This window comes from Protopterus annectens, chromosome 8.part0 (assembly GCF_019279795.1).
Source record: "Protopterus annectens isolate FY-2018-M chromosome 8.part0, PAN1.0, whole genome shotgun sequence".
Taxonomy (NCBI): Eukaryota; Metazoa; Chordata; order Ceratodontiformes; family Protopteridae; genus Protopterus; species Protopterus annectens.
This window is the reverse complement of record NC_056741.1, coordinates 1,104,006,574-1,104,034,349: the sequence shown is the minus strand read 5'-3', so window position 1 is coordinate 1,104,034,349 and position 27,776 is coordinate 1,104,006,574. Positions and strand designations below refer to the sequence as shown.

General features: G+C 41.0%; 1 protein-coding gene across 1 annotated transcript in view; it reads right to left on the bottom strand.

The window, feature by feature from the left end:
• Positions 1-27,776, bottom strand: part of PSMB4 (proteasome 20S subunit beta 4) — a 414,203-nt gene that overhangs the window by 60,667 nt on the left and 325,760 nt on the right. Inside the window, exon 5 of the mRNA XM_044079370.1 lies at positions 12,285-12,373. Within this exon, the coding sequence (XP_043935305.1) occupies positions 12,285-12,373 (89 nt within the window). The remainder of the gene's footprint in view (positions 1-12,284; positions 12,374-27,776) is intronic.

Below are 27,776 nucleotides of genomic sequence, written 5' to 3'. Positions count from 1 at the left end.
GGAGAGGCAAACAGATCTATGTCCGGGCTCCTCCATTTCTTTGTTATCATGCTGAAGACTTGTGGATCTAGTTTCCACTCATGATGGTCCATAAGGTTTCTGCTTAAATTGTCTGCCAAAATATTTTGTTTTCCTGGCAGGAATTGAGCTCGCAGATGTACTTGGTAAGTCAAAGCTGTGTCCCACAGTGCCATGGCTAGTCTGCAAAGGGGGTACGAGTGCGTACCCCCCTGCTTGTTTATATACCACATAACCGTGGTGTTGTCCGTCTTTATCAGTAGTTGTCCTGGATGAAGTAAGTCCTTGAAGGCTGTCAGGGCATTTTGAACAGCTAACATCTCTTTGGTTGATATGCAGATGTATTTGTTTTGGGGTCCATATGCCCTGAATGCATCTTCCCGCCAGGTGGGCCCCCCATGCATAATCTGATGCATCTGTTGTTAAGGTTTGGCTGGCAGGGGGTAGAGTAAAGGCCCGTCCCATGTTTTGGTGACATGCCTTTGCCCAGCATAGAAACTCCTGTTGTAGGCAGATAGTGAAAGGAATCATTGTTTCCAGACTGTGACAATTTTGACTCCATAAACTTCCTTATATGCAGTCTTGCATATGAAATCAGCAGGATGCAGGATGCCATGAACCCCAAAGCCTGCAGAGTTTGTCTTGCAGATAACTGGGGTTTTGTTGCCATCAGTTTGAAGTAAGTAGTCAGTTGCCTTTGTCTGGCGTGAGGAAAGCCATCTGGGCAGTTGTATTCAAGCTTGCACCGAGGAATGTTAACATTTGAGAGGGTTCCAGTTGTGATTTCTTTTCGTTTATTGTGTATCCTAGGTATGTTAGAAGCCTTTTCACAAATGCCAGGTGCTGAAGAAGAATATCCTTGTTCTCTGCTTGAATGAGACAGTCATCCAAGTAAGGATATATTTGCATACTTCTGTCTGCAAAAAGCAATTACTGGTGCCAGGCACTTTGTAAAGACCCTGGGTGCAGTAGATAAGCCAAAGAGCAGTGCAAAGAATTGGTAATGCATTAAGCCAGCCTTGAAACGGAGGTATCTTCTGCATGATTCCCTTATTGGGACATGCAGGTATGCCTCTTTTAGGTCTAATGTTACCAGCCAAGCGTTCTTGCCCAGCATGGGCAGAAGCTGCTGCAAAGTTAGCATTTTGAATTTTGGAATGTCCAGGAATGTGTTCAAAATTGATAAATCCAGTATTGGCTGCCAGGCCTTGTCCTTTCTGGGTACCAAGAACAGTCTTGAGTAAAAACCTTGTCCTTTTTCCTGTTCTGGTACTGGCTGAATAGCCCCCATATCCATGAGGGACGTAACCTGTTTCTGTCTCTCTGCCCATTGATTTTTTTTGGCAGATCCGGCCAACCGTTTGCCATTAGTAGAGTATGGAAATGGAATCTGCATCCCTGTGATATTATGTTTAGCACCCACTTATCCTGTGTTATTAACTGCCAATTTTTTGCAAAAAGTGCTAAGTTTCTCCCCTAAGGGTGCTGTCAAAAGGTAAGTGCTTGGTGATGGCAGAGGGAAGTCATTGGGACTGTTTTCTGTAGGGTTGCGCTTTATCTCCTCCAGATTTGGAGGTAGAAGCACCCAATTGCTTTGACCTGTACGAATCTTGTGCCTGGTATCTAGAACCTTTTGGGCGTCTGGTTTTGCCCCTTTGCGCTCACCAATTTTTTTGTAGGCCAATGTCTACTGAATCTTGGTGGCTGCACTTGTAAGAAGTCTTTTACAGTTTGCATAGACTTAGCTTTGTCTTCCACTTTCTTTAAAAGCTCTTCTGTCTTAATACCAGAATCTCATGCTGTAAAGGTGCATCCAGTAATTTAGCTTTAACATGATCAGGCAAATTTTGTTTTTAGCCAGGCATGCCTCCTAATCACAGATCCAGTAACTGCGACCCTGCAGGAGGCCTCTAAGGAAACCTATTCGTTCTATTTATACAGGTACTTAAAAAGAAAATGAATCCCCTTTTAGAGCTTAGCAGATCTTAATTTAAGTACCGGTGCTAGGGATAGCATTTCATTGAGCTCTGGGTAACTACCTGAATCCAACACTAGCTGCCAGTATAACTCTCTGTATTCAACTAGCGTTTCCCACATACCACCCCTAGGATTCATTGCAACAACCTCAAGTATAAAAAAAATGAAAACCAAGGGTTTTACATTTAGTAGTATGCTTGTATAATGCATTCCTTTCATTCTTAGTTTTGATTTCGTATAGATGTTCATATATTCTCTGCTTCAGTTTTCTTTCACTTTTTCCTATGTAAAAAGATTCACATTCTTTACATGTTGCAATATATATATAATACCTTTCGTATTACAGTTAGCATAGGTGTTTAATATTAATTTCTTTCTCCTAGCCTGCAAATATATGTGGTCTCCAACTGATAGAAATGAACAATAACTGCAACTACCACACTTGTACAAGCCTTTCTTTTCCTTTTTGCTATTTTGTGTACTGCCCCTGTTTAAACCCCTCTCTAATATGTTCTTAATGGTGTTACCTTTACGATATGTATATGTCAATTCATTATCAAAAATGTATCTTAGGTCAGATATTTTAGAAAAATTATTCCATTCTCTATCAAAAATCCTGAATGTCCATCATAAGTTGTAATGAGACCTGCTCTATAACCTTCATTGGATTTACTTTCTTGTTTTTTTATCTTGTAATATTTGGGCTTTACCCAAAATTGGAGCAAACTTATCCTTCCTCTTTTCTTTTACCTCATCAAAGATTTTATCAAAAACTTCATAAGGGTACCCTCTATTTAGGAATAAATCCCTAAGTACAAGCACCTCATTCAAAAAAACCTCATCATCTGAGGTCATCCTACTTAAACGCACCAGTTGTCCTTTCACCACCCCCTTCTTCTGGTAGGGTGGATGACAACTGGTATAATGTAAGTAAGAATTTGAAAAGGTCTTTTTCCTATATATTTGTGACATAAATTGACCATTATTTTTCTTGATGTGAACATCCAAATAAATCAGCTCATCCTGATTAAAGTTTTTTGTGAATTGTAAAAAATCAGTTGTACTATTAACATATTGTACAAAATTATCAAAGTCTTCTTGTTGCCCCTTCCACAAAAAAACATAAATAGTCTAAAAATCTACTGTACAACATCCAATAACCATGCTACTGTGAATTGACAAGAAATTTATTTTCCCAGTAAGCCATTATTATATTAGCATAGGTTGGGGCACAATGTGCACCCATGGCAACACCTTTTTCTTGCTTGAAGTATTCCCCTTGAAAAAATATATAATTATTTTTCAGAACTATTTCCATAAATGTCAAAATAATTCTAAAATCACTATGGGAAATCTTTTTACTGTCCACTAACATTTCCTCAAACCACACTATACCAACGTTGTGTGGTATATACTTGTAAAAAGGTCCACCACGTCTAGTGTACCAAATGCTACATGTTCACTAAACAAAGCACTTTCCAATTTCCTCAGAAAATCCCAGTAATCTTGTAGTACATTGTTATTTCCTTCAAGTACACATTTCACCTTTAGGTCCACAAATTTTGCTAATGGTGCCGTCACAGATCCATCCGCTGAAACTATAGGTCTCAGAGGCGTTTCCAGAGCATCTTTGTGCACTTTTGGAATTCCAAAAATACAAGGCACTTTAGGCTTTTCAATATGTAAATATTTGTATGTTTCTATGTCAATTGAACCTTCTAATAACATGTCATTCAATATAACTTGTATCTTTTTATATGCAATGTTGATTTCATTGATGGACGCTCTAGAATATTTATCAGTATTATTTAGGATCTCCATCATTTTCCCCTTCATATTGTATACAGTCCATTAGCACTACCCACCCCCCACCTTTATCAGGTTTCATAACCCTTACATTCCTGTTGCTGCTAATGTCCTTTAAAGTTTCCAGCTCAGCAGGGGTTAAATTTGAATGTACATGTTGTTGATTCAAGTTTGCTCTCAATTCACTTTCAATCTTTAGTTCAAAATTTCTGAGCTGAGGGTGTAGTGGTGGATTGAATGTACTACTACGTTTCAAACAATCACTTCCAATATTATTCCTTTTCCCACTAAAAAAACAGTTCTATATTTATCTTTCTGATAAACAACTTTATATCCACAAGTAATCTAAAAATGTTGGTTCTCTGTCTAGGAATGTAAGTAAAACCTTTAGAAAATAAATAAAAAAAAAGTTTTACTGATTGGGATACTAGAAAAATTAAAAATGTTAAAATCCTTATACGTCCATGTATTCCCTTCTATTATTAAACCACTTAATAGTTCCAAACTTGTTCCTTCCTCGCCTGTGGCCTCCAACCCCTGCCCATGTAGTTTTTTGAATTGTAAATTACTGGTTCCTTGTCCATTAATCTTTCTGATCTTCTGAGTGGGGGAAACTCAGCCATGTCTATGTTATGCTCTATATTTTCAGGTTCATCCCACCCTATAGCCACACGTGGTTCTTTTGCCCACATACCGTAACCCTTCCTCTGTGAAAATTTTGGTTTTGGGTAGTGGGTCTTATTTTTATATTCATTTAAATCCCTATTAATTTTTCTCATTTTCCTGCTCTGAACTTCATTACATCTAGACTCAACATTCTTTAATAATTTATAATATTTATCTTTTTCTGTCTCAACAGTGAACATTAAATCACAAGTAATAGTTTGATTAATATTTTCAATGTCAGTGTGTAATTTCTCCATCTCAATTTCATTGTTCTTGATAATACGATGATACGTTGGTATGGTGTGGTTTGAGGAAATGTTAGTGGATAGTAAAAAGATTTCCCATAGTGATTTTAGAATTATTTTGACATTTATGGAAATAGTTCTGAAAAATAATTATATATTTTTTCAAGGGGAATACTTCAAGCAAGAAAAAGGTGTTGCCATGGGTGCACATTGTGCCCTAACCTACTCTAATATAATAATGGCTTACTGGGAAAATAAATTTCTTGTCAATTCACAGTAGCATGGTTATTGGATGTTATACAGTAGATTTTTAGACGATTTATGTTTTTTGTGGAAGGGGCAACAAGAAGACTTTGATAATTTTGTACAATATGTTAATAGTACAACTGATTTTTTTACAATTCACAAAAAACGTTAAATCAGGATGAACTGATTTGGATGTTCACATCAAGAAAAATAATGGTCAATTTATGTCACAAATATATAGGAAAAAGACCTTTTCAAATTCTTACTTACATTATACCAGTTGTCATCCACCCTACCAAAAGAAGGGGGTGGTGAAAGGACAACTGGTGCATTTAAGTAGGATGACCTCAGATGATGAGGTTTTTTTGAATGAGGTGCTTGTACTTAGGGATTTATTCTTATAGAGGGTACCCTTATGAAGTTTTTGATAAAATCTTGGATGAGGTAAAAGAAAAGAGGAAGGATAAGTTTGCTCCAATTTTGGGTAAAGCCCAAATATTACAAGATAAAAAACAAGAAAGTAAATCCAATGAAGGTTATAGAGCAGGTCTCATTACAACTTATGATGGACATTCAGGACTTATAAGGAGAATTTTTGATAGAGAATGGAATAATTTTTCCAAAATATCTGACCTAAGATACATTTTTGATAATGAATTGACATATACATATTGTAAAGGTAACACCATTAAGAACATATTAGAGAGGGGTTTAAACAGGGGCAGTACACAAAATAGCAAAAAGGAAAAGAAAGGCTTTTACAAGTGTGGTAGTTGCAGTTATTGTTCATTTCTATCAGTTGGAGACCACATATATTTGCAGGCTAGGAGATAAATGAATATTAAACACCTATGCTAACTAATACGAAAGGTATTATATATATTGCAACATGTAAAGAATGTGAATATTTTTACATAGGAAAAAGTGAAAGAAAACTGAAGCAGAGAATATATGAACATCTATACGAAATCAAAACTAAGAACGAAAGGAATGCATTATACAAGCATACTACTAAATGTAAAACCCCTGGTTTTCAATTTTTTATACTTGAGGTTGTTACAATGAATCCTAGGGGTGGTATGTGGGAAACACTAGCTGAATACAGAGTGTTATACTGGCAGCTAGTGTTGGATTCAGGTAGAAACCCAGGGCTCAATGAAATGCTATCCCTAGCACCGGTACTTAAATTAAGATCTGCTAAGCTCTAAAAGGGGATTAATTTTCTTTTTAAGTACCTGTATAAATAGAACGAATAGGTTTTTAGTCTGTGATATACAACATTAATTTAGTTTTAGAAGTTATGTGCTGAACATTTATTCAGTACTCAAACTGTATTTTAATGTAGTTTTAAGGTTCACCACTGGAGGGGGATATAATTTCATTTTTCATTCTGCTAGGTTTCAAATATATTACATTAATTACTAGGTTTTAAATTTATTACAACAATTATTATTTCTTATTTGAATGATATATTTTTTATCTTATAAGAGTTTTTAGTGTGTGGAAGTTTATTTATATATGATATTACTGATGCTTTTTAACATTTAGATGGCATATTTTTAATGTGTGTATTAATTAACTTAAATGGTTCTCTTACTGTGATTGGTGGTTTTAAATGTGGGTGTGTGTATATATATATATATATATATATATATATATATATGACATTATGGTGATTACAGTTCATTTTCTGATGAAGTTGAAGACGAAAACGTTCTGTTTTACAACGTGCGTTAGTGTGATTTATTAAACTGCTCGTGCTTTCTAGTGCTTCTAGCGTGTGGACTCCATTTTGTTCGTGCTTCTGCCTGGTTGTGGTGCCTTTTCACAAGTTTACTAGTTTGAGTTAGCACCATCTGTCTTTTCATTTCATTAACTTTCATATCTAACACAAGTAATCCCTGAAATGACCCCCCCCCCACTATTAAAATACTCAACTACAGAGTACACAAAACATGCATCATGAGATGTTTTACACAAATACTAAGAAAAAAACTGTTGTACTTAAGTTACTTTTTCCCTTTGAGTGTACTTCTAAACACCAACGACAAAATGGGGTATGTATTTTATGGTACACCCACACGTTTAACAAAGTAAATGAAAATCCAGTCTTTGTAAGCCACTTTTTTCTTGCAAAGCCATATTTCACAAACTGACAGATGCTTTACAGTCTTCCATATTTACTAATTTCAGTGTTGCTGGTGGTCTTCCTGTTTATTTCCATCTCCCATCACAAGACTCTGGTTCAAGTCCAAGGTACTCCTGATTCTTCTAGGAAACCCCTGTGTTTTTTTTCTGTTTCTCAAGCACTTTCCTCGGAACACAGGAAATTATTTCACTGGAAAAAAATTCTCTATGAACTTGTTAGAAGAATGTGAAGCACAGTCCCTTCTTTTTGCTTGCCCACTTTCTGTTGGACTCTCTTAATTTTCTCCTTATGCTGCTCTGCATCCAAAAATATCTTTGCTCCTCTAAAAAAAAAAAAATATTCCGAAAACATCCCGACACAGCAGCATGAATCTCACACTTGTCTCTTGACTTTTCCCAATTGCTGGGATAAATCGGATTCTCCACAATCTGGTTTACAGTAAATCAATTTCTATAAACACACTGCTGTCTCTAGTTTTTAATACCCCTCCTTTTTTCCACAAAGTCTGTCAGAATCAACTTTTCCTGCTGGCATGGTTGAATCTTTACTAATACAGGTCTTGGCTTCTTTGTCATGGCCAAGTTTGTAGCATACAACTGATGTGCCCTTTCACCTAACAAATCCTGCAGTGGAATACCAGTCCAGTCCAGATGTTTATTTTTGCTTTCATAAAATTAATACAGTCAGTTCCTTCCAGTTTCTTTGGTACAGAAGAAATCCCTGTTTCTCTGCATGCTCGGTCTTCTAATTCTACCATTTTTTGAAACAACTCTTCTTGAGAAATCTCAATCAACCAGCCTTTTCTTTACTTCATCTGCTGATTTTTGCAGTTTTATCAGTTCATTTGTATAGCTACTTAAAGCTTCTTCTATATTTCCTAGCCTTTTGTTAGTTGAGTTGATATAGTCTTTCAATGTTTCATTTATTTTAATCATCTCTGAGTCCACTGGATTTATTTCTTGTCAATTACTGCAGGTCAAATCTTGTACTAAAGCTGAAGCTTGAACTGCCTTTTGCTATAAAGGCTGCAGGATTTTTCCCATCCAGTGTTTTCTCTTCACCTTTTCTGGTTATTTTTTTCAGGTTCTACAAATTTCTTCTTTGCTGGCATCCAGGCAGTGTATTTACTAGAAAGTACCTTAATTTTACTCAAGCTGACAGTATCTCTGGCATTATTTCTTGTTTCCACGATGGGAAAGATGAAATTAAGCTGCTGAATAATGTGCTGCCATGTTGGAAGTACTCTCCTTCAACAATCTTGAGCCTTGGGCAAGCTGTCAGACACCAAAATTGTGCTGCCAGTTCCTTTAGCACTCTTTCTTAGAATGCTTCTTTCTAGTGAGCCTGGCAGAAAGGACTGGTAGACACCACAGCATACGCAGGCCAGGAGTAAGATCTCTTTTATTTTAAGTTCCTTTATAAGGTCTCAACTCTAGGTTTAATGGTACCGGAGTTTACAAATGTACACTGGAGAGAGATGAACATATGCCATGAGCTCCAGAGACCAATGCAGAACAAAACAGTGAGAGAGAACCCCTGTGCGGAAGTCACCTTCCACACTTCAAACAATGGACTTTCTCTGACATCTACTGAAACAGTAAAACAGCAAGGAATAAGAGTCCTCCAACAAGGTACTTATCTGATTCTTTCTGGCTTTGGGATGGACTTATGTACTGAAACATACATACAAATCGCCCAAAAAGACCATGACAAACCAGTAAAACTAAAAGCCAGAAGTGTAAAAGCTGAATGCCAAAATGCTGCAACGAAGTATAAAAATCCAAAAACAAAGTTTAATTAGCGCTTTCAGAAGAAATGGTATCCTTCCTTCATCAGACAAACCAGTAACTAATACAACGTTCTTTAAATAAACTATTAATGATGATCAATTAATAGTTTATTTAAGGAACGTTGTATTAGTTACTGGTTTGTCTGATGAAGGAAGGATACCATTTCTTCCGAAAGCGCTAATTAAACTTTGTTTTTGGATTTTTATACTTCGTTGCAGCGTTTATACATACAAATAGTACTGAACTCCAAATATCAAGAAATAACTACAGATGGCACTGGCGAATGACCCTTTGAACTAGGGACACAGGAAGGGGGTGCATGCACCTGGCTATTGAGGATGGTCTAGTATCAGATATTTACTCAAGCCTTGGTCTTCTTGGTCTTCTGCATGGCAGGAAATCTCAAGGGCCATTACTACAACAATGAACTATGAAGAACATCCACTGTTCAGGGAAAACCTCTAAAATTGAGAAGGACTCATCAGGTGCCTGCAAGCTGCTCCATTTCACCCCCCCCCCCAGGATATCTGCTCTGTAAGTCTTTTCATCCATGCAGGAAAGCTGGTCTTCCACACTGAAGCCTTCAACCTCCTTGCTAAATAGAATCCTGGGGATCCCATTTCCCCCTTTTGAAACAACACCTCAGCTCCTATGTTTGAGGTCCATAGAGGAACCCTTCTGTACATCAGTCTGGTTTGATGTGTGAGGTTCCACAGCCATGAAAGCCTTCAAAAGGCACTGCCAGAAGCCTGAAAAAAATGTGCTCTGTCCAGGAGGTTGCAAATGCACCATCTTCAGGCTGACCAGGACTACTGGATATAACTGCTGTGGTGATGCTGCCCCACTCACAGATGTAAAATACAGCTGCTGAAAATGTGCTTGTAGGAGGGGATGAGTAGTGAGACTGAGGAAGTGCAAGCCAATTTGAAAGCACGTACTGCTGATAAGAACACAATCAAACATAATGGATGTTTAAGGAGATTACATGATTTGCAGCACTTAGTTTGTTGGCTAGTTATGTGAGGCATATGGAAGTCACTCAAATTTGAAGATGCTTTGCTTTTGAATGATCAACAAATCAACATGAAGGCAATTAAACTGTGACTTGACTACAAGGTTAGAGAAAAGGCCGTGAAGAATGTTCAGCAAGTCAGAGATGAGGAACAGCTAATTACAGTGGAAGATTACACTAGGGAAGAAATGCAAGATTTGCTAGAGTACTAGAATGAGGAGAAGACATAGATTTATTGGATTATGCAAAAACAAAGAGAGCAGAGGGCTGGGTCTTCCAAAAACTCAATACAAATTCAAATGGCACAGAAATTATCAGAGTCTGAACCCAATGTAAAGTATGGGAAGCCTGAATTTATGTCAAGACTACAGACAGTTGTGAATGAATACATACTATGAAAGGGAGCAACTACTACTCTATAGTTATGGCAACCAGGAAGACATTTCCCTGTACCTGTATGCCCTGTATATGTGAAAACTGATTACTCACTGGTTACTCAACAGCAGTGACTGCAATTCTCAGAGGCTATTAGGAAGCACTAATGGAGAAAACTGAAATATAAACTTGCTTTTCCTACTGTTTTGAATGTGTTTTTGGACAGGTGGAATGGTAGTATTTGAAAGTGCAAGGTAGGTAATGGTCAAAAAAAAAAGGAAACACCAATGCAAATACCATTCAAAGAAGATGAGATGGCCTATGTTTTTAAAGGTGTTCTGCTGCTGGAGCATGATGGCTTGAAAGAATGAACACAACTGCACAAAAGTTTTCTAGACTGTGTAACATACCCTTATGAAGGAAGTGTGCTACAAGCATTTTAACAATGGGCAGGTTTACAATGCATGTTTGCACTAATGCAAAACACGAAAGGCAGAGATGATGTTACCTTTGATGAATGCAAGATGTATGAAGACAGAGGAGAGAGACACATACAGTGGAATATTAAGTGAAAGTGGGTAATTAGTTAATTAAAAAAAGCCTGCTGAATAAAATATATCTAGTTCATTCCCTTTACATTTAGGTTTTCAGTGTAGAGGACAATTTATGATGTGTTTATAGTGCTGCTATCCCACTCCCATCTCCTAAGCCTCTGCTTACACTTATCAAGGGTACTAGAACTTGTCAGAGATTTGGGACACATGGGTAGGCTTAAAAAGGCCTTTGTGGTTGTTACTCTCACAGGTGTTTACTAGGCTATGTGCTTACTTACACATATTTGTTTCCTACACACACAATTTGTCTCTATGGTAGCCATAACGGAATTAGAAAATGTCTACGCCCTAACGGATCTTGACAGAAAAAAATTATGGAAAACTACCTTAACTAAGAATTTTCTGTGTGGTAAAAGTTAACATTCCTTTTCCTGATGTAACACTTCAGAAAAATGTTGTCATTTCAACCAAAAAGAATGTTTCAGCAAGTTAATCACTTCATATTTTAATGGAGTTAACCATCTAATTTAATGTTAAATTTCTTTGGTGGCACCAATAAATCCATCTTTCATTACCTTTCCTCACTCACGCAAAGATCCCATCTAGCCTCAAACCATGCACCAATTTCTGAAACATTGGCAAAATAATCCTGCAAGTCTGCAACACACTAGTAACAGAAGCGAAGTGCAAGTCTAAGACAACAGTGTTGAGCAGAATACTGAAATATAGAGTGCCAAATTTCTCTAGCAGTATCATTTCAGATATTAGAACTTCAAAATAGATTTCTGTACTTCAGACCAGAAACCCATCTGCATTATGAAAGGCATGTGTGCGGTAACTGTATGATGCACGCTAAACAAAAGCTCACAGTACTGCTTTGTTATGAAACAAAAGGAATATTATAATATGACCTTGTTCTATGTTACATAATGGATACAGTTTTGTTGTGTACTGCACAGACGAAATCCTGGCAACACAGTACTGCAATGAGAAAGTGCTGAGATGCATCAATATTGACAGGTTCTGATTTGAAATATAATTGAAAAAAATTTTCCAGAATACTGTTTTCATGCATAAAAAGGACGTAGCACTCTGCCACATTAGTCTGCTTTTGGACTATGAGAATTCACGTTAATCTTGTTCAGATTTACTGACAATCTATTTTTTAAAATAAATGTTTTGCCTAAAAAAGCTTTCATGTCTTAGTGCATTTACTAATGACAGATGGTAATAAGGAATCTCTTAACAAGCCGTTCTCCAGAAGTGAAACCACATCTGCAAGTGCATAGTAGTGTCAACAAAGTGAGTTCTAAGGAAGGAATTATGACAGAACCTAGCTACTTGGTTTGGCAAAGGCTACCAGAGACTTGTTTCCAAATCTGAACACAGTTAAAAAGATTCAGTTGCTATCAAAATCTATAATCATTAGGAATGAATGCTCTTTACCTGACCATATGTGCAATGTCCCAGTTTGTTTCCGAGGAAAATGGTCCTTCTATTTCAACGCCTCCTTCGGTTACTGTGGCAATCTCGAACTGTAAGAAAATCATTTCAAATATCAGTTCAGTATCAGACAACTGTTAACAAAATGGAATTACAAAACCAAGACTAGTATTAAAGAATGTTACAATTTAACACCAAATCAAAAGCTTATTACTGCAGCAGTTCTGATTATTATATATTGCATTCACCCTTAAACCTCTAATCAACACAATACTGCACAGATTCTCCTTACTTTCAAATATTTAGCAACAATGAAAACTTTTTTTGTAACAGTGCATTTTATTGAGTTTTCAGAAGAAAAAAATCTTAACATCGAAAAAGTAAATGGGTAAAGGGAAACATATCTACTGTAAATTCAAATTTTCTTTCTATGACACATACACAGGCTTCTGCATTTTCCAGTTACAAAATGCAGTCATCTAATATTTAAAATGAAATTACAAAAGTATTGCTCAACTCCCTGCAGTTATAAGAGTAAATAATACACCTACAGCAAGTTATACTTGACCTACCTCATTATGATCTCTTTACTAATATACATTCAAAAAACCTCTCCCTGGCTAGATACTATTTTACTAACACGTTAACTTTAAATGTGCCCTAAAGAACAAATGCAAACAAACATCCTCTTAGTAGAAGCTTTACTCGGTCCTGCGCTGCTCATACTGCACCACACTATGTACACAGACTGAGTACAATGTCAGACCTACAACACTTTGGGCTTTATACAGACAGCATCCATGCTTCCTGCTCCTCTCCTGGCATTTTCTGAACAGCATCACTGGTCAAGCAAGGTGTACTCCTTCACGTGTCCCCTACAAGGGTAAAACATGAGTAGTTTACCTTGCATTATATATCACATCAGAAGCCTAAATGTCTGGCTTGTTGTCGTTTCCAACATTCCAGTACAGCCAAACTTACAGAAAGTGCCATGAGAAGCATTTGCTTTTTATAAATTCCTCTTAAAACATTCAGTCTGCATTGTCACATGAAGACAGCTTACTGAAATTGAATTTAGCTCCAACCTCTTTCTGAATTTCACCCCAAAAAGGCTTGATCAGTAAGCAGTCCTAAAAAAGTTTCATAGCTGGTTCCAGGAGATGCATACCTTGGAAACTAATCTGAAACATCTTCACTGCAGAGACCTGGCACAAAGTGGGCATATTAGTAGGTGTTTTTCACATGGATCACTGTTACAGAAGAAAACATGACATATGGGAATTAGCCGTGGGGTATTGGTCCAGCTTTCAGAGACCTCCACATGTAAGGCTGCAGGTAAATGCCTCACCACTTGGGGATGCAAGCCTTCAAGAAAAAACAGTCTACCCTGCCATTTTACAAGTCTTTTTTTTTTGCTTTTTGACTTAGCTGTATGCGCATTACAACAAAAAAAGTTTGTAATCTCTCAAGTCAAGCCACTAACCCAAAGCTTCCTTCTACAGACTTTTTTCATAAAATTTTATGCTCCACTGGCAAAAAAAAAAAAAAAAAAAAAACAAATTCTACCCCTAATGTGTTAGTATTTATTTTTGCTATTAAAATTTCCAGAGTCTTGGGACATTCTTTGTACTGACCTGAAATAACTGTGTATGACTGTGGGCATCAAAGCCTATACAAAGACTCAAATACAAAGTGCTTTTTTGGCTTAGTAGCATCTCGTCTTTTAGGTAACTGCCAGATCTGTGTGGGTTTTAATAAGAAAATCCAGAGAATAACACAGTTCAAGCTGTGAGTGTTGGGGATGCACAAACAACTGGAAACTATAATGAATCTAAGCAATCCTTCCCATCAGGGAAACGCTTCCTCCAATGAAGAACGATCTGCTACAAGAAGGAAAGGGTAATGACAGAGTGGAAAGCAGTTCTTTTGTACCACATGACCCAAGGACACCTCAAGCAATAACATGGTTACCCAGTTTTAGTTAGTCAAACCCATTTCTCCTGACAGCCTCTATCTTACTCCTCTGGAAATGGACATGACAGCAGCTAGCATGTCATCCTAAGATAGGTGCCACAAAGTCAGCACTCCTTGAAGCAGCATTCTTCAGAATGTTGTCCATCCTCCTGGTGTCAACAGTACAAAATCCCTGGCCCAAGGGCTGCTGGAGCAGAGGTCAGACAGACCAGCAAAATGTGTCAGAATGGATAAGAACAGCCTGGACACAGAATGCTCCTGTCCCTAGCAGACCACATTCCTCAAAACCAGAGACACTGGAAGGCTGTATGTTAACCACATCAGCATCCAGGAATCAACAACCCTAACATCATAGGTCTTCAAGACTTTAACTGAAGCACTTTTTGGCTAATGACACACAGTCACAGACAGTACAAACTCTCTTCCACTCATAGAGAAGTTATTTACGGTCTTTGTCCAAGAAATAGAGGGCAACACAGGGTGTAAGTGACTAACCCCATAAATAAAGGAGCATGAAGGGCCTTTGATAGGCAAATCAGGGCATTTTCTATGATTGCATCTGCTCCTATATCTGACACTATTTGCAATGCAAATTAACTGTTCCTCTATCCATGCATTTTCAAGACACTATCAGATGAATCTACAATCCAGGAGTAGAGCACAGTTTGGGACTGCTGTCCTGTAAGGTCTCAACTAAAGAGCTACACAAGTTAGCTGCTGAGGTTTTTCACCTCCCAATTCCTGATGTAGCTATACGAGTCTTCCTGTACATCAGGAATTCTGCTGCAACTGACACTTAGCATAACAGCAGAAGTTCCAGTAGGATTGTTGTTGCAACACAAGCTCACCCGTCGCTTCTCCTTCTACTGGGATATTCCTGTGGATTTCCACAGGTTGGAGCAAGACAGGAGCCAAAAGAAATATCTACCCTCCCAGGGCATCACAGATGCGATTGTCCAAAATATGCCGCTTTTTCCCAGCTAGAAGGCTTCTCCCCTTGCATGGCACAGCCTTTTTCTTATAAGAAAAAAAGGAACAGATGATGCAGAAGACTTCCTCTTATCCAAGATGCATGCATGTGTTCTTCTAGGAGGCTGAGTCAGGCAGACTGACAAAAGCAATGTTGAGGGATGAAATGACCACTGAGATTCAGGCAGCACAAAATTCATTGATTCGACAGACAAAGTGAAGCAGAATGAACTGGAAGAAAACAGCAGAGATGGCAATGACCATTTCAAAGGCTGAATTAATTTGTGGATACTGCCATACAAACCGTACAGATGCTCCTAACAGTATGTGGCAGATATCTTCACGAGTGTTTTACTTCTGACAGTAAAAAAAAAATGAAGTTACAAAGAACTGTAAAACAAACATAATAACTGAAAACATCAGACTGCAAATAGAGTGGGGCAAAAATGATGGAAGCTATTGTAAACAAATGAAATTTAAACCTTTCTTCAGCAAATACTGAAATCTAAGTATTACTACACATTGTTCAACTGCTTTATAACCGCTTCCACTACACGGCTCAACATGTATTCCAAGAGCCATTCCACATCCATTCCAAGTGTTAACATACTTAGAGAACAGATATAGACAATTAAAATGGAAGCTCTTTTTCAAACATGAGGCAAGAAAAGTGCTGTCAACCCTGTGACTTGTATGTAATTTATATGATGAATATGAAATACCCAATATGATGTGTGAAACTAATAAAAAGTTTGCAGTTTATTAAAGTTGATCAAACTTTAACACTGCTGCACGTTTACAGGAATGATGCATGAAAATTTTATTTACCATGATGACAAATGAGAGGTGGTCCAGCGCAATACCTCTCAACTATCCAAATTTTTGACTCGTATATTTAGTCTTGCCAGAAAACCACACGTTTTATGCGGAATAATCATTGAGGATTGTAGTAACAAAACAATACATTTGAGTTTCAGACTTCACATCCTTCAGAAAACATATGCCAATACAAACCCCGTTATTCTAGCAACTTTCAAAATTTGTAAGAGCAACAGTTTAAAATCTGTCCTTAGTTTTGGGCCTTTGTTCCCCCATTACTTTAGGTTTTGTCCAGATTTCTTGCAATAAGTGGTTGATAGGTCTGTCCAGCATCAATAGCCTCTAGGATTTACACCAGACATCAGGATAGCTTAGCAGGTGAAACTTTCCTAAGCTGCGTGGAATTCTCCTCCTCATCAATCCCCACATAAGCCACAATCCCCAATTCTGTTCGAGTGTTAAGATGAGAGACAAGAAATGACACAGGTGGGGAAAAGGATGGAGGGTATATTGCTGAAGACGGACCTTCAGATTTATTACTATATTAAGTACTTAATGTTCACACTTTCTAAGAAGATTTCAAGGATAGACAGTCCCTAGCTAAACCTCATGGATAGCGCCATCACAGGAAAATACCATTGATGACAGCAGACTTGGAAGAAAGGTCCTCAGGGAAGACCAGGCTGCAGCACTGCAAATTGTATAATGGCACTATGTTAAAAAGCAATGGCCCCTAAGAGTTGCAGGAAATACAATGGGCCCTAGGAGTTGCAGGAAATACAATGGGCCCAGGAGTTGCAGGAAATACCTTTTATGTTTATCGTGACAATTTTTAATGTAGTTAGATAACCATCTAGAAAGCTTTCTTACTTGGCAAAGGGCACAAGCAACTGATTATCCAAAATACGGTCTGTTTATGGACATCCATGCAATTAACAAGATATTCACTACTGTTAAAATATTTAGGAAAGAAGACTTCAATGGCAGCTTTTGGTGTGAAAGATGGTTTGTTCTGAGTGCTAGACAGTTCCAGTGGAAAATTAAATACACATGCTGAAAAACAGTCTGCAGTTCCGAAATCCTCTTGACAAGAGCAATGAGCCCTATACAATGGGTCTTCCAGGACAGAAACCTCACACACAGAGAACTAGATGGCTCAAAGTGCAAAACAGTACAATTTACCACATAAAAGTACAGTTGTGTACACTTACCATAAATGTAGATGTTAGAGTGTATTCATTGTTGCAGTCATCACACTTGGGTTATCTGCCTACAGGTAGCCCTCAATCGGCCTGAACACCAGAGACTCAGCATTTCTGCGTCGGTTGCTGTTGCTCCAGGACTGACGTCAGGTCGTCAGGGATATAAAAACCGGCAGTCAACGCCATTACATCAGTTTTTCTTGCTCCAAATGTCAGGAGCCCCCCAACAGGGAGCTAAGCTATGGTGGGAAAATCACCACCAGTAAAAAGTAAATACCAATAACCCTGTAAGGGGAAGAGTAATATACACAGAGAGGGGAGAGAGAGAGAAAAGGGAGCTGGAGGGAGGAAAACCAGGACTGCAGCAGTGAATACACTCGAACATCTCCATTTATGGTAAGTGTACACAACTGTACTACGTTCTTCGTGTTTCACTGTTGCAGTCATCACACTTGGGTTAATTCCCAAAGCTGAAGAAAGGGTGGAGGCACTCAAGAAGAGTTTGGTCTGGCTAGTATGACCTGCAGGACTGCTGCTGCAAAACCCGCCCTGGATTTGGAAAATATAGGCAGGTGGCAATGCTTGGTGAATATGTGTACAGAACTCCAGGTAGCAGCTTCTAGAATGTCCCTGATAGGGACTCCCCTGAGGAATGCTGTAGAGGTAGAAGTTGCCCTAGTGGAATGTGTCCTGCTGACCCCCTGAGGGGTAGGCTTCCCATGGTGTTTGTAGCAGAAATGGATACATTGTGCTAGCCATTGGGAAATTGGATGTTTTGAAATGGCCTTGCCTTCTGCCCCTGGTGCAAAATTGAGAAGTAACTGGTCAGACTTCCTGAAGGGCTTAGTCCTATCCAGGTAGAATCTGAGCTGTCTGTGTATGTCCAAGGAGTGCAGGATACTTTCCCTTTTATTTTGAGGATTAGGAAAGAATGTTGGCAAATGGACAGACTGATTGAGAACAACACTTGACACCACTTTAGTCATAAAGGAAGTATTAGTCCTGAGGGAGACCCTGTCAGCATTAAAAATAATAAAGGGTTCCACAGCCATGAGTGCTTGTAGCTCACTCTTCTAGCTGAAGTGATGGTCACAAGCAAAGCTGTTTTCCAAGAGAGGAATTTTAACTCTGCTGATGCTGCAGGCTCAAAGGGGGGTAGTATGAGCTTTTCCAGTACAAAGTTAAGGTCACAAGCAGGGGTGGGTGCTCTCCTTGGTGGCCTTAAGTTGTTTGCCCCTCACTGGAATTGTTCGATGAGAGGGTGAGAGAAGAGAGGTGGCTCAGTGTTGTAATGAGCCCAGATGGCAGAGGCATGGATTTTAATGGAGGAGAAGGATAGACCTCTGTGGAGTTGATCTGCTAGGTAATCAATGATTAGAGGTAGGGAGGGCAGTGCTGTGTCCTCTCCTTTAGATTGAATCCAGGAGCAATAACTTTTATACTTATCCACATAGGATTTCCTTGTACTGGGTTTTCTGGCTTCAAAAATGACATCTAGCACCTGCTTGCTTAGACTGGTCACTTGGGGAGAATTCAAGGAATAAGCCAGGCTGCAAGATTCAAGGTTTGCACCTGCGGATGCAAGATCTGTCCTCCCAGTTGAGTGAGGAGGGTCGGGCTCTGGGAGAGGTGCCAGAGTGGCACGGGTGACAGGCTGCACAGCAGTGAGTGCCACTGCTGGCGTGATCAGTCTGGGGCAATCAGGATTGTCCTTGGTCTGTCCTGTCTTATCTTGAGCAATATTCTTGAGAGAAGGGACAGAGGGGGAAATGCATAGATCGAGAGGTTTACCCACTGGAAGGATAGGGCATCCACTTTCCAGGTCCTGCTGTGAGGTGTCCTAGTGCAGAATTTGTTGAGCTGGTGATTGCAGGGGGAGGCAAAGAGGTCCACCTCTGGGGTCCCCCATTTCTGAGTCAGAAGGCTGAAGGTGCTGGGCTCTAATTGCCACTCGTGTGGGTCTAGGAAAATTCTGCTTAAGTCGTCTGCCAGTGAGTTTCGTTTGCCTGGCAGGAATTGAGCTTGCAGATGGACTTGCATGTCCAGTGCTGTGTTCCACAGGGCCATGGCTAGCCTGCAGAGTGGGTTCCTCCCTTCTTGTTGATGTCCCACATAACTGTGGTGTTGACTGTTTTATTAACAGGGGTCAGATGAATTTGACTTGGGCTCCAGTGGCCCTGAATGCACTTGTCATCTAGGTGTGCCGCCCCAGGCATAGTCTGATGCGTCTGTGGTTATGGTCTGGGCGGCGTGAGGTTGAGTAAAGGGAAGTCCCTTGTTGTGGTTGCATGCTGCTGCCCACCAAAAGAAACTCTGTCCTTAGACAAGGTATGATAGGAATGACAATTTCCAGGTCCTAAGAATGTTGGCACCTAAGACTTTTTAAGTACCATTGAAGTTTCCTCATATGCAGTCTGGCATATGGAATTAGTAGACTGCAAGAGGCCATGCACCCTAGGGCCTGAAAGACTTTTCTTGCGGATAGCTGGATTCTGGTGGCCATTTGAGTGAAGTAGCCTGTCAGATAGGCTTGTTTTTCTGGAGTAAGGAATGCCATCTGGGATGCAGTGTCTAAGCTTGCTCCCAGGAATACAACCTTTTGACTGGGGACTAGTTTTGATTTCTTTGCGTTGATAGTGTACCCCCAGGGAGGTTACAAGGTTCTTTACAAATGTCAGGTATCGCAACAGCAATTCCTGACTGTCTGCCTGAATCAGGCAGTCGTCCAAGTACAGGTAAATTTGAATTTTTCTCTGTGTGCAGTAGGCAATCGCTAGAGCCAGGCATTTTGTGAATACTCTGGGAGCAGTGGATAAGCCAAAGGAAGTGCACAGAACTGATAATGCATAGATCCTGCCCTGAAGCGTAAGTATTTCCTGCACAAGTCCCTGATAGGGATGTGCAGACAGGCTTCTTTTAGGTCTAGGGTGGCTAACCAGGCACAGGAAGCAGCTTCTGAAGGATGAGCATTTTGAATTTTGGTACCATCAGGATGGTGTTTAGAATGGAGAGATCTAGGATTGGGCGCCAAGTGCCCTCTTTTCTGGGTACCAGGAAAAGTCTGGAATAGAACCCTTGGCCTATCTGTTCTGCAGGAACAGGCTGAATTGCCCTTATGGAGAGTAGGTATTGAACTTGGCTTTGTGCCTCTGCCCACTAGTTTGGAGGTAGATCTGGGAACCCTTTTCGGGTTGGCAGGGAGTGGAAGTAAAATTTGTACCACTGGAACACTATGTTGAGGACCCATCGGGCTTTGGTGATGGAAATCCAGTTTTTTGCGATAGGCAAGTTTTCCTGCTAGGGGGATGAGCAGTTGGGCAGAGGTGAGGAGGAGTGGAGAAGTCATTGTGAATTCTTTCCATAAGGGGGTGGCTTAGCACTCCCTGTATTTGAAGTGGAGGCATGCCATTGCTTAGATCTCTGCATACCCTGAGACTGTAGTCTGGGGGGGGTCAGTTTCCCTTGGGTCTAGTCTGAGATGGCCTTGAGGGGGCTGTTAGCTGAGGAAATGGATGCTTGGTCAGAGGAAGGATAATCTTCCTCCAGTCTAGGCCTTTTGTCAGGAGGGGGTTGTGAACCCCTGATGAGGGTAATTAAATCCTCAGCCATCTTAAGCATCTGTTTTTTAGGCATAGGGGCCTGTGGGGGGGGGGGTCTGTGGACCCGGTTTCCAAACTTTTAAGGGGGCTTTAAGTTTAGCATAAGACTTAATAGAGATAGCTGTCGGTTTGAAGACACCTTCAGAAACCGAAGGCCTGTCCAAAATCTCCGTATCACCGTCAGGGTTGGCGTCAGAGGGGTGAGATGGAACCGGCTCCTGAGGCCCAGCTGATTCGGTCTGGGAGGCCGTCAGAATTTCTAAATCAGCGGTAGTCAGGGGCTGCGTAGGCGCCTCGCTGAAAACCGGAGAACCGGACGCAGGCCTTGCTGAGGCCTCGGTATCTGGTCTTGGTTGCCTGTCCTTATCCTTGCATTTTTTAATCATTGCTGATTTCGGTTGCTCCGACGACATGCTATAGTTAAATTTTCTGCCAAAATAATGTCAGGCGAAATCTGCCCGACGCTTGATTGTACGTTTGTTGAACCTAGCACAAAACCGACAACCAGAGACGTCGTGGTCTGGGCCTAGGCAAGGAATACAATAAGAATGAAAATCCTTATGAGGTATTTGCTTCCCACAAGAAATGCAATTATTAACTTTGTCTGACATCGGTCTGTGGCAAGAAAAGTTTCCCGAACGGGGTACTTAGTTTTAGAGAAGATTTCGGGCTGAAATTCGATTAGAAAATCTCAGGAGCTAGCCGACCGGCACTTGCGAACTGCTTCTGCTTGGGGCACCGCGCGGCAAGAAAGACTGAAGAAAACGTCGTCGGCTGCCTCTTTTATCCCCGTCGCTCTGACGTCAGGAAAGAAGTGACGACAACCAACGCCGGACCAAGACTTTGGGATTCGGCAGACTGCGGGACCGCCTGACGGCAGGATAACCCAAGTGTGATGACTGCAGCAGTATAACACAATGAACATCTCTTCTGGTTTGTTGCCAAACAGGTTATTCTTGTTCAAAGGAGCATCTAGTAATTTTGATTTAACATGGTCTGGCAAGGTCTGCTCCTTAAGCCAAGCATGCCTTCTCAGTACAGAACCAGTGACTGCTGCGCTGCAAGATGCGTCTAGGGCATCAAAGCCACACTGCAAAGTATGCTTGCTGACTTGGCTTGCAGAATGCATAAGCTCTTGTAATTCCTTATTTTCTGCACAGTCTGTAAAGGCAGCTAATTTTTGCTTACCAAGTTGCCGATACTTCAGCATGTGAAACTGGCAATTCAATACCCTAATGGTGAGAGTTGTGGAGGTGTATACCTTTTTACCCCATCTGTCTTAAACTCTGAAATCCCTGTCTGAAGGGGTGGGAATCTTAGCTATAGTTGCTTTGATACCTTTTAGGCCCCTGGGAGATGATCTCTGGGTCAGCAGTAGGACTTCTGAAAAGGAATTTGTGAGAGTCAGGAATTCTGTAGTACCCGTCTGGTTTCCTAGGAGCAGGTGGTAAAATATCAGGAGTTAAGACTGGATTCCATAAAGACATCATCCACAACATCTAGAACTGGGGGTATTGCTACAGTTCTATGTTGTGGCAAATCTAGAAATTCTCTGAGTCTCTTTTTGGACTGAGGATAGTCTTGGCATTCCCAGTGGAAATGCTCTCAAAGTATGTAAGGTTTTGGTTTTATCAAAAGAAAAATCCTCTGGAGGAGAAGCATAGGGTATGGACTCCTCTGCATCTGAATCCCCATAAGCAGATAAAGGCATGTCTTTATAATCAGAGAAAGAGACCTGTCCCCAGCAGCTGTAACAGACCAAACGTTCAACGACTCTGAGGTATCTGATCTACCTAATCAGCATAAATCAGGTCTTCTGCCATTTTAAGCATCTGGTGTTGTGGCAAGGAAGCAGGTGCTTGAGTTTGGGTCGTCGTTTTTTTTTAGGCGTAGCTCATACTCTTGGCCTTAGAAACGCAGTAGTTTTAGACAGAACTGAAGACGGGAAATGAGTCGTTGGTTAGTGTCGAATATTGGTAGTGCGAAGAACTTCCTCAGAAGCCAGTGCCTACTCAGCAGCTCCGAACACATCCAAGGTACAGACATCTGCAGGTTCCATAGTCGAAGAAGAGTCTTGCGGCATACCGGACTCCGAACGGGTCTCGGTAGCAGCCTGCAAATTCACTGAAGTGGGCATTAGGGGCTGCGAAAGCACCTCACTGAGTACCGGCAAACTGGCAACTAGCTTAACGGAAGCTTGGTTGGCAGTTTTGGACCTGTGCAGTCTGTCTCTATCTTTATCCTTATCCTTACGTTTTTTCGGAAGATCGGTAGTCGGATGGCTTACCGAAGCCATTTCGGAATACGGACATCGAGAGCGAAAGTATTTAGCGACAATACGGCCCCAACGACGAATAGTTCGAGCATTGAACAAGGCACAAAACCGAGAGCGAGGTACGTCGTGGTCTGAGCCTAAACAGGTGATGCAGTAAGAATGGAAATCTCTGTGTGGTATTTGCTTTCCACAAGCGAGACAATTGTTATCTTTTTCTGACTTTGGTTAGAGCAAGAAAAAAGGATCCCCAACGGGTAACTTAGCTTTAGAAGACTTCAGGAGGATTCAATTTGGAAATGAAAACTCAGGTAGCGGCCGATCGGCACTCGTTCAAACTACTTCTGCTTTGGGCTCCTCGGCAAGAAACTCTGATGTAATGGCATCGGTTGTCTGTTTTTATACCCCCCGACGACCTAACGTCAGTCCTGGAGCGACAGCAACCGACGCAGAAATACTAAGTCTCTGGTATTCGGACAGACTGAGGGCTACCTAGAGGCAAATAACCCAAGTGTGACGACTGCAACAGTGAAACACGAAGAACGTCTGATGTTCTTCAGAGGGACAGGCTCTGAAACAGGAGGCCTAAAGTGAAGAGCAGAGTCGGATCATGATCAAGTGGGGCCTTAAGCAGGGTAATGGATCAGGACCCCCCCCCCCCCCACAGCAGAAGTCCCCCAAGCCATTCCATTGTCCCATTTACTTGGCCGTTCAAACCAAGCCATTAGATTGCATACTATTTTCTTCTTTACTTCTGCAATGAATAGAGATATTTACAATTTTTATTTCAAATTTCATAGCACAAATACTGATAGCCATTTGCTAAACAAAACAATAGTCTCACAATAAAAACAGACTTGACATGAACAGTAAGCTTTGCTACCCTTGAAACTCACATTCACTGAAAAGTACAGTTGTGTACACCTACCATAAATGTAGATGTTCGAGTGTCTTCACTGTTGCAGTCATAACTGTAGGGTGTTCCTGCCGGCAGGCAGCCCGAGGTCGGCCAGAATCCCAAAGTCTGGGTCCGGCGTCGGCTGTATAAGCTAGTATCCTGACTTCAGTACGCCTTGGTACATAGCCCTCAGCCGACGCCATCTTCTCCAGCCTTTCTTGCCCTAGATGTCAGAAGTCCCCAACAAATCAAAATATGAATCCAACAAGGTAACACAAATACACCACAAATAAGAGAAAAAGAGGGGATAGGAGGGAGGGAAACCCCGACTGCAACAGTGAAGACACTCTAACATCTACATTTATGGTAGGTGTACACAACTGTACTATGTTCTTCGTGTTTCACTGTTGCAGTCATAACTGTAGGGTGGAATCCCAAAGCAGTGTAGAGAGGGAGGAGGCTTTAGATAGAAGAAGGGGAGGCAAGAATACCCTGCAAGACAGCAGAGGCAAAGCCTGCCCTAGACTTAGAAAACAAGGGGAGATTGTAGTGCTTGGAAAATGTATGCACAGAACTCCAAGTGGCAGCTTCTAAGATATCCTTGGTAGGAACTCCTCTGAGGAAAGCTGTAGAAGTAGCAGCTGCTCTAGTGGAATGACTTCTAATGGTCCCTGGAAACTGTTTCCCATGATGGGTGTAACAAAATCTAATTCCATAAGCAATCCATTTGGAAATAGTCTGTTTAGAAATAGGTTTCCCAAGAGAACTGGAGGCAAAGGAAACAAACAATTGGTTAGACTTTCTGAAATCTTTAGTCTTGTCCAAGTAAAATCGTAACTGTCTGTGCACATCCAATGAATGCAAAATCCTTTCCCTTTATTTTGAGGATTTGGAAAGAAAGTAGGAAGGTGAATTGTCTGGTTCAAGGCCACTTTCAAATCACCTTGGGCATGAAAGTAGGATTGGTCCTCAAGGATACTCTGTCCTGATGGAAAATAAGGTATGGTTCCACAGCCATGAGAGCTTGCAACTCAGAGACCCTTCTGGCAGAGGTCAATGCTAACAAAAGAACAGTCTTCCAAGATAGAAACTTAATATCTGAAGATGCAGCAGGCTCAAAAGGAGGCAAAGTAAGTTTTTCTAAAACATAATTAAGATCCCATGCAGGGACAGGAGGGTCCTTGAGCCCTCTCAAGTACTGCTTCACCAAAGGATGGGAAAAACAGGAGGATCAGAACTGAAATGGAGATAGCAGAAGCATGAATCTTAATGGAAGAAAAGGAAAGACCCTTAGATAAAAGTTCCAAAAGGTAAAGCAAAATAGAGGAGAGATCAGGAACCTGAGGATCAGAGCCTCGGTCCTGCATCCAAATAGAAAACCTCTTCCATTTAGAGGCATAAGATTTCCTAGTGCTAGGCCGTCTAGCTTCCAAAAGAACATCCAAAACTTGTTTGGGAAGACTAGAGGCAATCAAATTCCTTTGAAGAGCCAAGCTGCCAAGCAAAGGGTCTTGAGGTTGGAATGTAGTAAATGACCCTGATGCTGGGACAGAAGCGAAGGGTACAGTGGAAGAATCCAAGGAGGCCCCAAGAACAGGAGCTTTAAGGTTGGATACCAAACAATTTGGAGCAATCAGAATGAGGAACTTGGGCTTGTCCTGCTTTATCTTCAGTAGTACTCGAGGCAGTAGAGGAAGAGGAGGGAAGGCATATGCTGAAAGACTTCTCCAGCTGAAGGACAGGGCATCCACTCTCCAAGCTGTTTTGTGGAAGGACCTGGTGCAATAGCGAGGCAGCTGATGATTGAGATGGGATGCAAACAGATCTATCTGGGGACATCCCCAAACTGCAGTTATCCTGTTGAACAAGTTGGTGTCTAGCATCCATTCGTGAGGATCTGAAATGTTTCTGCTTAGGCTGTCTGCCAAGAGATTCTGTTTCCCTGGAATGAATTGAGCCTGGAGATGCAGATTCAAACTTAGAGCAGTGTCCCATAAACCCATAACTAGTCTGCAAAGGGGGTAAGAATGAGAACCCCCCTGCTTGTTGATGTACCACATGACCGTGGTGTTGTCTGTGCGAATTAACAGAGGCCCTGGTTGTAAAAGGTTTTTGAAGGCTGAAAGGGCATTTTGAACTGCCAACATTTCCTTCAGATTGATATGCCAGTGAAGATGGTCCTTTGTCCAGGTTCCCTGCTGGCAGTTGTCTAGAAAGTGTGCTCCCCAAGCATAATCCGAGGCGTCCGTGGTTAAGATTTGAGTAGGTTGAGGGAGACTAAAAGGTTTTCCTTCGTTTAAAATGCATGCCCTGGACCACCAGAGGAACTCCTTCTGGAGGCAGGGGATCAGAGGAATCAGAACATCCAGATCGTGGTAATGCTGTGACCATACACTTTTCAGATACCATTGAAGCTTTCTCATGTGAAGCCTTGCGTTTGGAATCAACAGAATGCAGGAAGCCATGTAGCCCAGAGCCTGCAGGAATTTCCTTGCAGTGAGCTGATCTAGAGTTGCCAAGGTGTTGAAAGTAGAAGCCAGCTGAGTTTGTTTTTCTGGAGTGAGGTAGGCCCTTTGTAAGGTTGTATTTAAGAGGGCTCCCAAGAATACCATTTTTTGAGAAGGGATCAAATGTGATTTTTTTTATGTTCACTGAGAATCCCAGTAGTAGGAGAAGACGTTGAACAAAGTCCAGATGTTGAAGCAGAAGATCTTTGCTGTCTGCCTGAATAAGGCAGTCGTCCAAATAGGGGTAAATCTGGATCCCCTGAAGTCTGCAGCAAGCTACTACTGGTGCCAGGCACTTGGTGAAGACTCTGGGCGCAGTAGATAAACCAAAGGGCAAAACAGAGAATTGAAAGTGCCTCGAACCTGAGGAATTTCCTGCATTCTTGTCTGATAGGGATATGCAAATAGGCTTCCTTTAAGTCCAATGTCACCATCCAGGTGTCCTGAGAGAGCATTGGAATTAGCTGTTGCAGAGTAAGCATCTTGAACTTTGGAATTTCCAAAAAGGTGTTTAACACAGAAAGGTCCAGAATAGGTCTCCATGAGTTTTTTCTGGGAACCAGAAACAGCCTTGAATAAAACCCTTTTCCCATTTCCGAGAGTGGAACAGGCTCTATGGCTCTCATGGCCAGAAGAGCATCCACTTGAGTTAAGGCCTCTGACCATTGAAGTTTTGGCAGATCTGGCCAACCGTGAGTCCTTGGCAAAGTGTGAAAGTGGAACTTGTAACCTTTTAAAATCACGTCCAATACCCATTTGTCCTGGGTAATATGTGTCCAATTCCTGTAAAAAAGAGACAGTTTTCCTCCGAGAGGGGCGTCCAGGTAAAGAGGTCCTGAAGTCCAACCGAGAGAGTCATTGAGTTTGTTTTCTTTGAGATTGGGATCTGTCTTCTCCCCTTCTAGGTGAAGAAGCAGACCATTGTCTAGATCTGTACGAGGTCTGGCCTTGACCACGACCTCTGGAGCGTCTATATCTTCCTCTTTGAGGCCTGTCCGACGTGGGAAAGAACCAATTTTAGAGGGCCAATTCCTGGAAAACCTAGGAGGCTGAACTTGCAAGAAATCTTTTACAGTCTGCATGGACTTTGCCTTTTCTTCCATCTTTTTAATAACTTCCTCAGCCTTAGAACCAAAAAGAACATCTTGTTGAACAGGGCATCTAATAACTTAGCCTTAACCTGTTCAGGTAAACTTTGTTCACGAAGCCAGGCATGTCTCCTAATCACAGTACCAGTGGCTGCAGCCCTGCAGGA